This window comes from Phascolarctos cinereus, unplaced genomic scaffold (assembly GCF_003287225.1).
Source record: "Phascolarctos cinereus isolate Bilbo 61053 unplaced genomic scaffold, phaCin_HiC Scaffold_2;HRSCAF=192, whole genome shotgun sequence".
In the NCBI taxonomy this organism is placed as follows: domain Eukaryota; kingdom Metazoa; phylum Chordata; class Mammalia; order Diprotodontia; family Phascolarctidae; genus Phascolarctos; species Phascolarctos cinereus.
In genome coordinates this window covers 134,955,798-134,970,662 of record NW_027555625.1, presented here as the reverse complement: position 1 = coordinate 134,970,662, position 14,865 = coordinate 134,955,798, and the positions used below count along the sequence as shown (strand labels likewise).

The window sequence follows — 14,865 nt, the reverse complement described above, 5'->3', positions numbered from 1 at the left end:
AGTAAAAATTTTTTAAAGTTTGACTATGCGTTGATCGAGTGATTTGACCAGTCTAAAAATTCTGGAATTTTTTGGAGATGGAAGATTCACTGTTGATTTCATTGCAGGATTCTTTCCACTAAATCTGTCCATTTGCTGAAGTATCGAATGTTTTCTTGGGGGAAGATACCAAGGAACAGCTCAGTTGCAATTCACAGACTGGTGAGCAAGGGTTGTAGAAGATAGCATAGCTGGCACCCCTCACAGAACCCTGAAGTCAGTGATTGTTTCCAAACTGTGATTGCCTTTTGTTCATGTACAGGATTGATTTGGAACATTTTTACTACAAGTATCTTATATCTCTTATAGCATATCAACACTGTGCCAGGTGCATAGGTGCTTATTAAATACTTGATACCTCTATGTGTACATGTATTCCTATATTTTTTGGTAGACTGATAGAAAACTGACATTTTGATTTTCTTTCAGGTGTAAGGTACACATTTTTCTCATGTGAGTCTGGACGGCAAAAGGAGCTGTGAAATGATTTGATTTCTTACCTTTTGAGGAAAACCTGTCTCTGCAGTGCTCTTTAGGAATCTGTTGGGAAGTATGCAGACTTTTCAAACATTAGATTGGTTTGGTTTTTGAATTAGAAGCGGGAAAAGTGTTCTTGTTTGTGAAAGGAGGAGGGATTCAGGCCAGAAAACTGTATGCTATGGTTAACTGGTTCCCAGCCTCCGAGAATCTTTTTTTCCATGGTGTGAAACATATTCAGCATCAGGATAAGGGATAACGACTCTATGGATATACAGAATTCTTCACCATGGTAAAACTCGCTAACCCGCTGTATACGGAGTGGATTTTGGAGGCGATCAAAAAAGTGAAGAAGCAAAAACAGCGTCCTTCAGAAGAGAGGATATGCAATGCAGTGTCTTCATCCCATGGCTTGGACCGGAAAACTGTTTTAGAACAATTGGAGTTGAGTGTTAAAGATGGAACAATTTTAAAAGTCTCGAATAAAGGACTCAACTCCTACAAAGATCCTGATAATCCTGGGCGAATAGCACTTCCTAAACCTCGGAACCATGGAAAGTTGGATGGCAAACAAAATGTGGATTGGAATAAACTTATCAAACGGGCAGTTGAAGGCTTGGCCGAGTCCAGCGGTTCAACCTTGAAGAACATTGAACGTTTTTTGAAAGGTCAGAAAGATGTGTCTGCATTGTTTGGGGGCAGTGCTGCCTCTGTCTTTCACCAGCAGTTACGATTGGCTGTCAAACGTGCCGTTGGCCACGGCAGACTGCTTAAAGATGGACCTCTTTATCGGCTCAACACTAAAGCGGCCAATGTGGATGGGAAAGAGAGTTGTGAGTCTCTTTCCTGTCTACCTCCTGTGTCTCTCCTTCCTCATGAAAAGGATAAGGTAAGTGTCATATGCATTAGCATTCTTTTATAGCTGATAAAATAAGAGGATGCAAATACACGTAACTGGCCAAGTGTATTATTGTGTAACATTGGGATTTGGGATCTTTTTGCAGTTATCAATCCTGTGTTTTGTTTTCCTTGGGCAAGTTCTGTGTGGGATCTTTAATAGATAATAATAATTTCTTTCTTGGCCTTTGGAAATACTTAATTGTTAAGACTCATTTGGGGAGTAATGATGATAATATGATTCTATCAAAAAATGCACATATTCATGGGTATTTAGATTGTCATTAAAAAGGAAAACAAAACTTTAAAAACTCCTGAGAAGTAGTTCCTTAGATCTGTTTTGATCTGGAAGATGAGCTGCTAATCATTGGACACTGGAGAGTGAAGGAATTCTAAATCTGAAGCCTGTGCTGAATGTCATGCTTATACTGAAATTGTTACTGGCTCTCATGTCAAAGAGTAGTATCTAAGGAAATTTTGCCTCTTGGTCATTCTACAGTTTTCACTGTCAATCTTAGTAGGTGTTCTGCTCCCTTTATCATGGACTCTGTTACTATATTAATATGTTTTCAAAATCCTGGTTTAATTGATGAGATAGTTAAATAGCCTAGTGATTTGGAATTGCAATGGAAATATGTTTTTTTAGTATAGAGTTTTGCATTTCACACCAACGTAACTGAAAGTATATCTTCTTTGAAAGTATATTTTATTTGTGAAAATTTCAAAGATAACAATGTAGGGGTAATTTGAATTTGTTTCCTTAGCTATATGTATATTTCATTTATTTTCCACATTGTTAGCTCTATGAACTGAAGTCTTTTAGAATTTGCACATAACACAAATTAGTATAAAAAGTTTCATTTTACTTAAAACCTTGGAGACTATCTCTAGGATCATTAAGTTAAAAACTGAATGAGTATAAAAGTATCTGTGATTTTACCTAAATTCATGCCAGGTATTATGGCCCACCATGTGCAGGCTTTTTTTTTTCTGCAAGGCATTTGGGGTTAAGTGACTTACCCAGGGTCACACAGCTAATAAGTGTCAAGTGTCTGGTCTGAGACCAAATTTGAACTCAGGTCCTCCTGACTCCAGGGCCAGTGCTCTATCCACTGTGCCACCTAGCTGCCCCATGTGCAGGTTTTTAAAAAGCAGTCCAAAGGTTGTTTTGTTGATTAATCTAAGCAGAATTAATTTTAACAATTCCGTTTAACTCTGTTAGAATTTTCAAATCCATTCATGGTTCACTTTACACTTTGAAGTGGCACCATTATTTTTACCTTATTTTAGCTTCAGAAATCAAACTAGTTGAATCAAAAATTGAAATGCCAAGTATTCCATTCATAGTATTATAGTGAATACATCATTTGAACATGTGTTGAATATGTAGTAAAAATTTAGGGTGAGCAATGAATTGAAATATTTGATTCCATATTTCAGTGAAATAAGAACTTTTCATATGTAAGAAGGATGGTCAAATTTGAAGAATGAAGGCAAAATTTAGATGAAGGAAATCTTGAATACTGCTATTGCCACCAAGTGATCCATATGTGGAAGAAATTTGTAGTTTGTCCATATTAATTTTTCAATCTGTGTTTCAATATATGTGTATTAATATTAGCAACAAAAGCAACTATAGTTACGCAGATTAAATAAAAGTAGTGTTTATCTTATGAATTAGGATAAGAATGAGTCTTTAAAACTTGAAGATTATAAAGCTAGAGAGACTTTATGGATTATCTAATTCAACTTCCTCATGTTATAGTTGAGGAAGCTGAGATCCAGAGGAGCTATGTCTTACCCCAGATCTCTTAGCTAACTAGCGACAAAACTGAGACCAGAAACTAGTTTTTTTTTTTTACTCATTCCATTACATCCTGCTGTAGGTATTTCACAGATGAAGAAACTGAAGACACCAAGAGATTTATAGGATCAAAATTCTTATAGATTTATTTTTGTAACTTGCTCAAGGTATTGCACAGCTGAGGACAAGGCCTACAAATTTTGATTCTGAGTCATAAGTTCTGGGAATCAGTAGGACCACCAGGCAGAGAAATGAATAGTCTTAAAAACTCATTATTGAAGACTGTATGGTCCTTGAGGGCAGGGACTCAGTCATTTTTCATCTTTGTATCCCCAGCACCTCATACAGTGCCTTCCATATGGTGGCAAACTCTTAATAATTGTATATTGAATTGAATTATCGGGAGTGCTTTTCTCAAGGGAAATGTTCCATCAACTAAGGTTATATGATTTGAGTGCCTTTTTTTGCCATCTCCTTTCTCCTAAATCATTGTATTGCTGAGAGAGCACTTAGAATCTCAGAGGCCAAGCCACTTTTCTGAGCCGATTTTCTTCAGTTGTAAAATGGAGATAATTCTTGTACTCCCTACCTTATTGGGTTGTTGCTAAGCAAATGTTTTGTAAATCTTAAAGTGCTATGTAAATGTGAGATAAAGACTCTGATATTGCTTAGTAGTCCCTTGCAAAGTTTCACTTGGTAGGTAGGACTCATATTCATAAGGTCAAGCAAGAAATATTTACACTTTTTTATATCACTTTAACACAATGTTAAATTCTGAGTTGACAAAATTTGGACATAAAAAAATTTCAAGTTGAGTAGGTTTTTTTGTGTGTGCAGGTCGTTGATAAACTAATTGTGTAGGATGACAGAGGAAATTTGGATTGAAGATATCTTTGATAGAAAGTAGTACTTGAGAGTCATTTTAATGTTTTTGATAGTGAATTTCTTGAATAAAATTTTCTTAGGGATAAAGAAAAGTTTCATTCTAAACTATAATGCAAAGTACCATAGAGACTCTATCTCTCCTTCCCCCTTAAGTAGATCCATTTTCCCTCTTTCTTTTCTCTTGTTATTGTAGCTGTTTTCTTCCTATCTTCCCCTTGAAGAACTCTTATGTGAAACTGTTTGGGACTCTCTTCAGAACCAAAACAATTGACTTTGGAATAGTACTACCTTATGTCAACTAGATAAAATTATGGGATAATAAAGTTAAATGCAAGAATCATCTAAGTTGTCCTGCTAGTAATGCAGAATAACCTGAGTAGACAGTTTTCATTTTTTCTATACCATATAATGATGATATTCTAAAAGTTCTGCTAATAACTTGAAAGCATTAAGCTATTTGGGTTAACATAGACAGTATAATTGAATGTAGATTTTTGGGCAGCAGAATGACTTTTTTCTCCTTGAAAGGTCATTGTTCAGAAAAATTTCCTATTTTAAGTCATTTTCAGAATTCAGGGCTTTAGTATCATGTTCATAAATAGTAAGAACTTGCCTGACAATTAAAGAGTGATTTATGTAGTTTAGGAAGAAAATTTCTGAGCTAGCTTTAGAGATTGATAATATATGCTAAGTTAATAGTTATTCTGTATACTACTTACCACAGGATAATATTAGCTGATAATTTATCTGTAAATGGATAAATATGTTCCATCCATAGTTGATAAGCCATTTGTACTTTCTTTTCCCATATTAAGTAACAAAATTAGGGTTATATTTAGTCTTCATGAAATTTTATATTTGAATATCTTCTTTCTGTGAAGATCATTTCTGCATGTTAGTTTTTACGATAGTTGCATTTGGGGGATTGGAAAGCATGATTTTAGTAAAGGACCTTTATTTCAGGCCCACCTTTTTTTTTTTCCTGGTGTCCTAGAGAACCTAAGTTGTTTGGCCTCTAGTCATTTTTTGGTTCTCTTTTTCTTAAACAAGTCCATTTTCTACTACTAAAAAGGTACATTCTCCTAAATGATGTGTACTTAATGTATATACTTCAAAAAAACAATCAAATAAATGAATTTTTTTGTCTTCTGTATTTTTAGAAAACTGGTTCACTTTATAGATAAAGACTGCTGAATGTGTCTGGAGGAGGCTGGGAATGAAACTGTGAAAGTGTGGTATACTGGAAAGAATATTGGAATTGAAGTCAGCAGATCTGGTTTCCACTCCTGGCTCAGTCACCTGTGTGACCATTGGCATCTCAATTCATATATATATTTTTAATAGTACTTTAAGTTTTACAAGTCTTTCCCTCTCACTCTGAGAGGTAGATAGTGTGTAAGTATTATAGATGAGGAAAATGAGGCTTAGAGAAGCTTAATAACTTGCCCATCCATGTCCACAAAGTTATTTTAAATGTTGGAAACCAGGCTTTTAACCTAGGTCTCCTGTGTATATCCAGTGCTCTATCTCCTTCACCATGCTGCCTTTACACTTAACATTTCTGAGCCTTTAGTTCCTTATCTTTAAAATGATGAGTTGGACTAAATCATCTCCAAGTCTTTTGGTTGCTAAAATTCTATAATCCTAAATGCTCCTTGGCCTTATTAACAGAAAACCATCATCTTAGAAATTTAAAACATGTCTTGAATCGGATATAAAACTGCAAATACTACACGTTTATTTGGCTTGATTTTTCTTGTAGACAGTTGGTTGCCTTGTGTGTTTGTATTTTTTCACCGTTCTTTACCTAAGCCAGCCAAATCCTTTAGTCTTGGGGCTAATCTTTTATTATCTATCTACTTTGGGTTGATTTTAAGAAATTTCCATAAGTATGAATTTACCTGAAGTTTTAAAATATTTAAAAATTCTAAGTATATTTCATGGTAGTCTGTATAGTACAGCAGTAAAAATACATCTTTGCTTTAGTACAAAGGTGAGAAAATTAAAAGGTTGACAGATGTTGTGGCTTTAGTTGTGAAATAAAGTCTTTCCACAGTCCTACTTGAGCACAATATTGAGTAGAATATTTTTACTTATTTATTATGAGGAACAAAAATAAATAATGATCAACTACAAGAATAAAAATAATTAGGCCTCTTTGTACTACTGAGAAACGAAATTGCCTACTTTTGTTAGATTATTCCTTTTGATCATGAAAGTTCATTTTGTTAGTTGCTTTTTTTATAATGGAGTACTGAATGGACTTGATATTTTGGGAGGAGGACCCTAAGGTCTCCCTATCTCACTAGTTGGGAGGTACAGGATTAGGTATCCTGGTTTTTCTGACCTGGTTTGGCTCTCCCTACCTTCAGCGGCCTTCTGACTAGTGTTAGTTTTGATTTACTGAAGACACCCAGCCCCCCTGCAGCTCACAACCTGGAACTCAAGTGATCTACCAGCCTCAGCCTCCCTTAGTAGTAGGGATTACAGGCAAAAGGTACCACACCCATCCTGAGTGGACTTGATTTAAAATTTGCTTTTCTTTACCACACTCTGCTATCTCCTACATAAAATATGTGGTAAGAGATGATTAAATGGCACATACCTATTTTTTTCTGTCATAAAATTGTAGTGACTTTTTAAAAGCAACAAACTTAAAATATTGATATATTTCTGCATTTTATTCAGTCCAGAAGACTTTGATTCTTTTATTGTAGTGTACCAAATTGTGGAATATATAGCTTACATTTCTATAGAGCATACACAAACTACTTTGTTATAACAAACATGTGCCTGCTCCAAGTATTATTATTTCTACTTTACGGATAACAGAAACTGAGGCACACAGTCCAGGTTACTTGATGTGCCAAAAGTTGTTTAGTATCAGAGCCTGGACTTGAACCCATATAAGACCAATAATCTTTCCATTGTGTCATATTGTAAAGTTAGTTGGTAGATGAATTCTTTGGAATAAAGTTTCATTTTGCTTAATTTTTCAACTGCAAAGGAGAATGGGGACAGAGATGACTGAATAAAGTGTCGATTGGATTAGTTTTCTATTTGATTATTAGCAAAAAGATAGTTCAGAGTCATCAAGTATAATTCATACAGGGGTGTAATTTTATTATATTGACTGCTACTTGAAAGAAGTTGGCCATTGACTGGGGCTTAGGCCCCAGATTTTGATACAGTTATGTTTGTTGCAGTGAGATTTGACTTTTAACTTATTGACAATTAAGAGTAATAACCAAGCATTGTGAATCCTGAAGAAATTGATAGGATTTTTGTTGTTTTTAAAAGCAGGCTGTTTTATTATTGACTTTATAGTAAACTTATTTCTCATGATCCATTACAAAAGCATATCTTAGGTAAGAATAATATAGGGTAAGTATACTAATTTGCTTTTTTTCCCCCCTGACATTTTATCACTATGACTAGTCGAAGAGACTGAGTGGTAGCTGTTTTTGGATTGAGGGATGTGTGTTTTTCTCTGGGTGGCAGCTTGGCAAAATGATTGTTTGGTGTTATGTTGAATTCTTGTTTTATCAAATATGTTCAGAATAGTCAACAAATTATATGAAATGACACAGTAGTTACCAAGTGAAGAGACATGTTTTTATACAGTGTTTTAAAATTACTTAGAAGAGCAAATATGCTGTATAGTAGAAATAAATTGGAATGCTACCTTTTAAAATTAGATTTTAATTTTTGCGTTTTGGGGGGGTCACTGAATAATTATACTGAAAATGAAGAAGACTGTGTCAGTATGCACATAAATTTCATGTAGGGAAACTTTCTTTAACCCTATATCATCAATCGTCTGTTATCCACAGCAGCAGGGAAGTAGTGACGTGGTTAATTTAGACTTTGGAATTATTTTGGTTTTCTAGTTGATTTATCCTCAGTACTATATTTTATTAACATTAATATTACATGTTTTACATTCTTCTTATTTTGCTTGGTATTTGGGGGAAGTGACTGAAGATTGTGCTGGTTACAGGGGAGAAGTTGGCTTGGTATTAAAAATTTGCTGCTAATAATCCTCAAAGCAGATGAAACACAAGTGAATAAACAAGAATTTGGTTTTCTTTGCATAACTATACTTTTGTGGCCTAAAGAGCTAGAATATTTTTTCCTCAGCTGGAGATGTTGTGTCTGTGATTATTTAAAATTACCTTTTTCTTAAGTGTGGTTGTAATCCCTTATGCCAGCTCTGCAAATAGTTTAAGACCTATTTCTCAATGTTTTCAGTCAGTGGTATATCTTGAATTTTCTACCATTCTAATCACCCACTTAAACACTGTTGAAAGACATTTACATCTCCAGTACATATGTACACCCAGCCATCCTTTCTCCACCATGGTGCCTATTTCATAGAATCATAAGAGTATATAGATTTAGAGCTGGAAGGGACCTTGGAGATCATCAAATCCAACTCCCTGTTTTTATAGATGAGGAAACTGAGGCACAGAGAGGTTAAGTGACTTACTTGGGTCATAGTAAATGTTTGAGGTAGGATTTGAACCCAGGTCGTCCTGACTTCAGGACCAATTCCCTACCCACTATACCATGCAGCCTCTTATCAGCTGCTCCAGGTGAGGATTTAAACTCATTACCTTGTAATTTCTTGCCTTTGTACTGTTTTACAAGTACCATGTGGTAATGTAATGCTGTGCTGGAACCATCAATACCAGTCACACTAGCCACCCATCCGTGCTTGCACTAGTGTCCTCTCCCTCCACCTCCAAAAATTAACAAAATAGAGAAAATACAGAAAGCTTTTCCCACATATTGGTTAAAGGAATATAAACAAACATCTGCCTTAACATAATTTTGGTTTTTCATGACAAATTCTCATGAAAAGTGAATAGAAAAGAAAGGTACTGTATATTGAATTTTTCACCGTACTTGCTGTCTGATTTTCATTCGGCTCATCCAAAGTTCATCATGATTTCAGGTATGGAAGCCAGTTTATTTTCACTCTAGTCTTATTAGAAAGGAATAAATCATAGGTACAGATCTACAGATCAGGAAAATATTATTCTTCCAGTATTTATACTACTCAAATTTGTGAGAATATTCTTGATATCCTTCAAATTTTTCCCCCCTCTTTTCCTGTCAGATTTCCAGAAACCATAAACTGACTTAGTTCTTGTCAGGTTGGTAGAACTTAAACAGGTTCCATTTACCAGACTGAAAATTGACATATTTTTTATTTTCTGACTAAATGGATGTTTTTGCAAGTCTTTGTAAAAATGTGACAATAGTATTTTTTATGCCGAATTTTAAACTATTTTAGGAATGAAAGCATGGTAAATATAAAGACTAGGAGTTCCGTTCTGATAAAGTTGTTTATATGTTGGCTAGTTTTGGGTGGAGTCATTGCACAAAGGATTTGTAGCAGATGAAGTATCATAATTAGACTAGGAGCGACTTCACCCTTCTGCTGCCGTTGTCCCAGCTGGAGCAGGCTTAGGATTCATTCTGTTGCAGCTGGTTCCCAGGAAAATTAAGGCTGGTCCTTCTGGCTTTCTCCTTTGACAGAAAAGTCATAGCTTCCAACATATGGTTTTCATCACCACTGTACATAATTCTGGAAATTCAAATCCAAAGAATTATTTTCAGCTTTATTAGAGAACAGGTGAATCAGTTCGAAATATAATACTATTAAGTCAATCATGGAATCAGATACTGAATTTCTGATATATTGAAGGATGATATGTCATGCAAGAAATATGACTTTGGGGTGAATAATATTAAATGCTTTTCGAATGAATAGAATAAAATTTTCTTCAACATAGTTTTCTAAAAAAAAAAAAAGCCTGAAAGAATGTGACTGTATATGTTGTATTTGATTTGTGTCATCCATATAAATTTTAAATTCACTTTTAGAAACAGGACTGGTCTTGTGAATTTTCTAAAATCATAGAATTCTAGATCAGGAAGAAAGTCTTAGAGATTATGCAGTTTAACTTCATTTTACATCTGAAATAACTGAGGCTTAGAGAGGGATTGTGACTTGGCTAAAGTCACACAACTAGTTAGTGTTGAAGTCAGGCCTAAAACCACCTAGGTATCCAAATTTATAGTTCATTGCACTTTCCAGTATGTCATGATCCCACATACATGCTAGTATTCTATAAGATAATAATAATGTAAATAAGACTGATTCCAACAAAAATCATAGGGTAAACTATGATCTAGAGAATTTTTGTGGTTTTATGAACTTGACTTATTTCACCGTTTAAATATAACTGTGGTACAATAATAGGTAGCTGAAACAATTTAGGGGGAAGTCTCCTTTAATATGGAAAGTTAAAAGGATTAGAAAGTTTTTTTAAATTACAGATTAGAAGGAAAGCATAAGACAAACTACTGAAGAGGTTGCATGTTTACATAAGCTACTAGCTGAGTTTTGAAAAATCCTACTTAGTGCTAGAGATGAGATTTCAGTAGTTCTGTGGGATAGAATTGATCTTTGATGGCTATGTATATTTCTTAGAACTTTATATTCTTGAAACTTAGATAACAGAAAGGCTTATCCCAAATGTTATTTTAATTATTTAATGAAGTGATTCGTTAATAGTGTAATACTTACAATATGAGTAAACCGGGAGGTGGAAGGCTAGAGTTCATTATTGTGTATACAACATCTTGACTCTTAGTATGTTAGAGAGATTTGTATTATAAGTGAATAAAAACTAGGGAGAATGTTAGAATAATATCAGGTCTTCTGTTTTTCATGGTTCTTATGACTCCAAATAAGTGATCTTTGTATCACTTTCAGTTGTAGTGTTAAAATTAAATTTTGGAATAAGAAAATGGCAAAACAGGGTTAAGGTTGGGGGTAATTTTATGGTGAAATAATTGGCTGATTTTAAGGTCAGTAGTGAGACTCTATTGTTAAAGAGAAAATAACTGATGTCTAGGCACTAGACTATGTGGCAGCTAAAAATCTGTGTATGTGTGAAAGAAGACAGCTGATTCCTTTGACCTTTACCCTCTGTGCAGAAGTGGATTCAATGTGTGGGGGTGTTATCATTGCATGTAGTGTAGGCTTTTGCATCTCCAGGGGATCGTGAACTGTATTTGACCCAGAGAGAAGCTATACGTGTTAGTTTTTAATCCATTCTTCTTAGTAGAGTGTATGTTTTCTTTTTTCCCAGTCATTCACTGCACTGAGGTACTTAATGCCTTATGAGTTTCCTAGTACCTGTGAAGCCTTAGAAATAGCCTTTTGCTATTTGAGTGTGCTGTTATAGTAGTTCCCAATTGTTTCTGCTGTTAGGCATCTGACTTTGTTTTAGACTACCGTTTACTTTTATGCTTATTACTTATTTCCCTTCCTCAAGTACTATGGTCAGTTTTTCATTTCTTTCAAACTAAACTCTTTCCTTATGGCTCAGTTATTAATATTTCTCTCCCAGTCAAACTTCTAAGACTTGGTTGGTTGAAGTAGGGGGAAGAGGATTTTTAAAAATGTAGTTTTTAATATTCAGCCATGTAATGTAGGGAACCTCTCTTCAGGAAGAATCCTTGTTCATCATTGAACTAGTTACATTGCTGATTGCTTGAATAATGATTGTGCCTTATTTTCAAAGCCCATCTAACGAGGTTGCAGCTGCAGTTGTGTTCCATGATGCTTCTACTGGGGCAGATGGCCAGGTCATTTTTTTTTAGCTGTGGTCTGAGGCTGCAGGTGTCGTTTACCTTTCCTGTGGTATAATGAAAAGAACTCTGGATTTGCAGTTAGAGGACCTGGGTTTGAAATCTACTCTGTCCTTTACTACCTGTGTGACTTTCCTCAAGTCACTTTAGCTTTCTGGTTCTTAATTTCCTCTTCTGTAAAATGAGGGGTAGACTTCATGGCCTCTAGTATTTTGCCATAATGTGGTGACGGCCTAGGATTCTTGAAAGCTATTTCAGTAGGTTATTCAACAATTAACAACTTTTTATTAAGCCTATACTGTGTGCCAGGCACTGTGCCAAATGCTGAGTATAAAGAGAAAGGAAAAACAGTTTCTGCCCTCAAGGAGATAACAATCTAATGGGGGAGACACAATGCAAACAGCTGTTGACATACAAGCTATATACTAGATAAATTGGATGTAATCACAAAGGTAAGATCCTGAGGGGGACTGGGAAGGGCTTCTTGCAGAAGGTGAGGTTTTAGCTGAGACTTTAAGAGGTCCAGGGAAGCCAGGAGGAAGAAAAATTCCATGCATGGGGGACATGCCAGTGAAAAGGCTGGAGTTAGGAGTGTCTTGTATGTGTAACAAGGAGGCCAGTGTTGTTGAATTGTAGAGGAAAGTGTAAGAAGAGAGGAAGGATAAGAGGCCAGATTGTGAAGAGCTTCAAAATCTGAACTGATGATTTATTTTTCATCCTGGGGGTAATAAGGAGCCACTGGAGTTTATCAAGTATGGGGTAGGGGGAAATGACATGACCATATTTCTGTGTTAGGAAGATCACTTTTGGCAGCTGAGTGCAAGATGGACCAGAGTGGGAAGTGACTTGAATCTGTCTTGAGTCTGCTGCAGGCTGTTGCAGTAGTCCAGGCTTTAGTTGATAAGGACCTGTACTACAATGGTAGTTATGTGAATGGAGAGAAGGGCGCTTGCATCTACAAGAGATATTTTGGAGGTAGAATGGAAAGAATTTGGCAACTGATTGGATATGTGGAGTGAAAGAGAGAAGTTGAGAATGATACCTAGGTTTTGAGGCTGCATGACTTATAGGTTGATGGTACCCTTGACAGGAATAGGGTACTTCTGAAGAGGGCAGGGTTTTGGGGGAAGAATGAGTTTAGTTTTGTACATGTCAGGTTTAAGGTATTTCTGGGACATCTAGTTCACAATGTCCAGTAGGCAATTGGTGATGTGACTGAAATTCAGAAGAGAGGTTAGGGGCTGGGTAAGTAGATTTGAGAATCACCAGCATAGAGGTAATTGAATCCATGGAAGCTGATGAGAGATCACCAAGTGAGATAGTATAGAGAGCAGTATTTCTCAAACTTTTTGGCATTTGTACTCTTAAATTATTGAGGATCCCAAAGAGCTTTTGTTTATGAGGGTTATTTTTATTGCCCTTCACAAGAAATTAAAACCTATTAATAGTATTATGAGGATAGTTTTGATTTTGAGGATCACCTGAAAGGCTCTTAGCGACCTTAGTTGTTCCTGAACCACCCTTTGAAAAACTATACTACTGAGGGGGAAGAGAATTCAGAGGCTATCAAGCTGGAAAGACTTTTCGATATGGTAACTTTCCTGTCATCTTAAGAATCTGTCTAACTAAATTGGGAGAGATATAGCACCAGATTAGCCTCAGGGTGATGAATTTTTTTACTATAGCAACTTAAAGATTTTCTATTAAATCAGATTCTTTACCCTGAGGTCGATAGACTCCTGTGAATTCAGGGGGTCCATGAACTTGGATGGGGAAAAAGTTATGTCTTTATTTCAACATAATTGGTTTCCTCTGTCATGCTATATATTTTATTTAATGCATTAAAAAACATTATCCTGAGAAGGGGTCCATAGGGTTTGCCAGGAGAGGTCCATGACACAAAAAAGATCCATGACACAGGGGTTAAGAATCTCTATACTAAATGATGGAGGGTTTGGTTTGGTGGAAGGAATATTCTTACCAATGAGACCGTGAATCCTTGAATCCCTATTTTATAGGTGGAGGATCTAAGACTTAGTGATTGTAAGTACAGATTTTAGACCTATAATTTGAAAATCATACCATGTTTGTCAGAGAATGAAATATTAGGGTATTTAGGTATGGTGGTGGCCAGCATACCAGCCACTACCTGCAGCAGCCCGCTCAGCCAGTCTGGATCTTTCTGTTCTCTATTTCTTGTTGTCTTCCTTAGTCTCCTGGATGTTCTTATTAAGTAATTAGCAATTTTTTATTGACCTCTTTTGTTTGTTCATCTGTCATTTTTAGATATATTCTCCTTCCCCTGCCCACTGAACTTTCTCTTGTAAATAAAGAAAAAATAGTTAAGTAAAAACAACAACATGACTTTTTCTGGTAGTATGCAGTATTCTTCTCCTTTAGTTTCCCACTTGTCTGCTGAAAGGGAACTTTCTTGAGCCGAGATTGGACATCACAGTTTCCCAGTGGTTGGCTTCATCATTAACTTACTTAGAATGGCATCAGTGCAGTTGGAGACTTCTCCAAACCCTAAATTTCAGTGGCTTTTGGAGACCAGGAGGACATGCCTTGTACACTTCTCCTCCCAAGAGGAAGTGGTTACTTCTACCTGCTCTAGAAACATACATAAGTAATGTCATTTAAAAATTGTCATTTCAATGAAAATTTCTTTAAACAATGGGCGTTTTTGTTATCTTCAATACAGATTTATTCTAATAACTTGAGGATCAGATTCCATGTGGACACACTTTGAAAGAGGACTAATAAAAATGCAGAGGTAAAGTTAGTGCATTGGAGACTCTAAGTAGCATGCTTTGCCCAGAATTTGGGACAGAATTTTTAAAAAAGGCATTTTTTAAAAAATATGAGGCAATTGGGGTTAAGTGACTTGCCCAGAGTCATACAGCTAGTGAATGTTATGTGTTTGAGGTCAGATTTGAACTCAGGTCCTCCTGACTCCAGGGCTGTTGCTCTATCCACTGTGCCACCTAGCTGTCCCAAAAGGCATTCTTTGAAATGGGAAATTTACAAAATAAATAAGCAGTTTAAGAATAGCCCATACTGGGAGATAGTATGTAAATGAGTTTTTACTTGAGAGT

The 14,865-nt window shown here is 35.7% G+C and overlaps 1 protein-coding gene across 1 annotated transcript in view; it reads left to right on the top strand.

Moving 5' to 3' along the window:
- The window catches only part of KAT6A (lysine acetyltransferase 6A), a 154,015-nt gene that overhangs the window by 2,187 nt on the left and 136,963 nt on the right, over positions 1-14,865 (top strand). The window contains 1 exon segment of the mRNA XM_020969560.2: positions 469-1,405. Within this exon segment, the coding sequence (XP_020825219.1) occupies positions 806-1,405 (600 nt within the window). The 5' untranslated portion in view covers positions 469-805.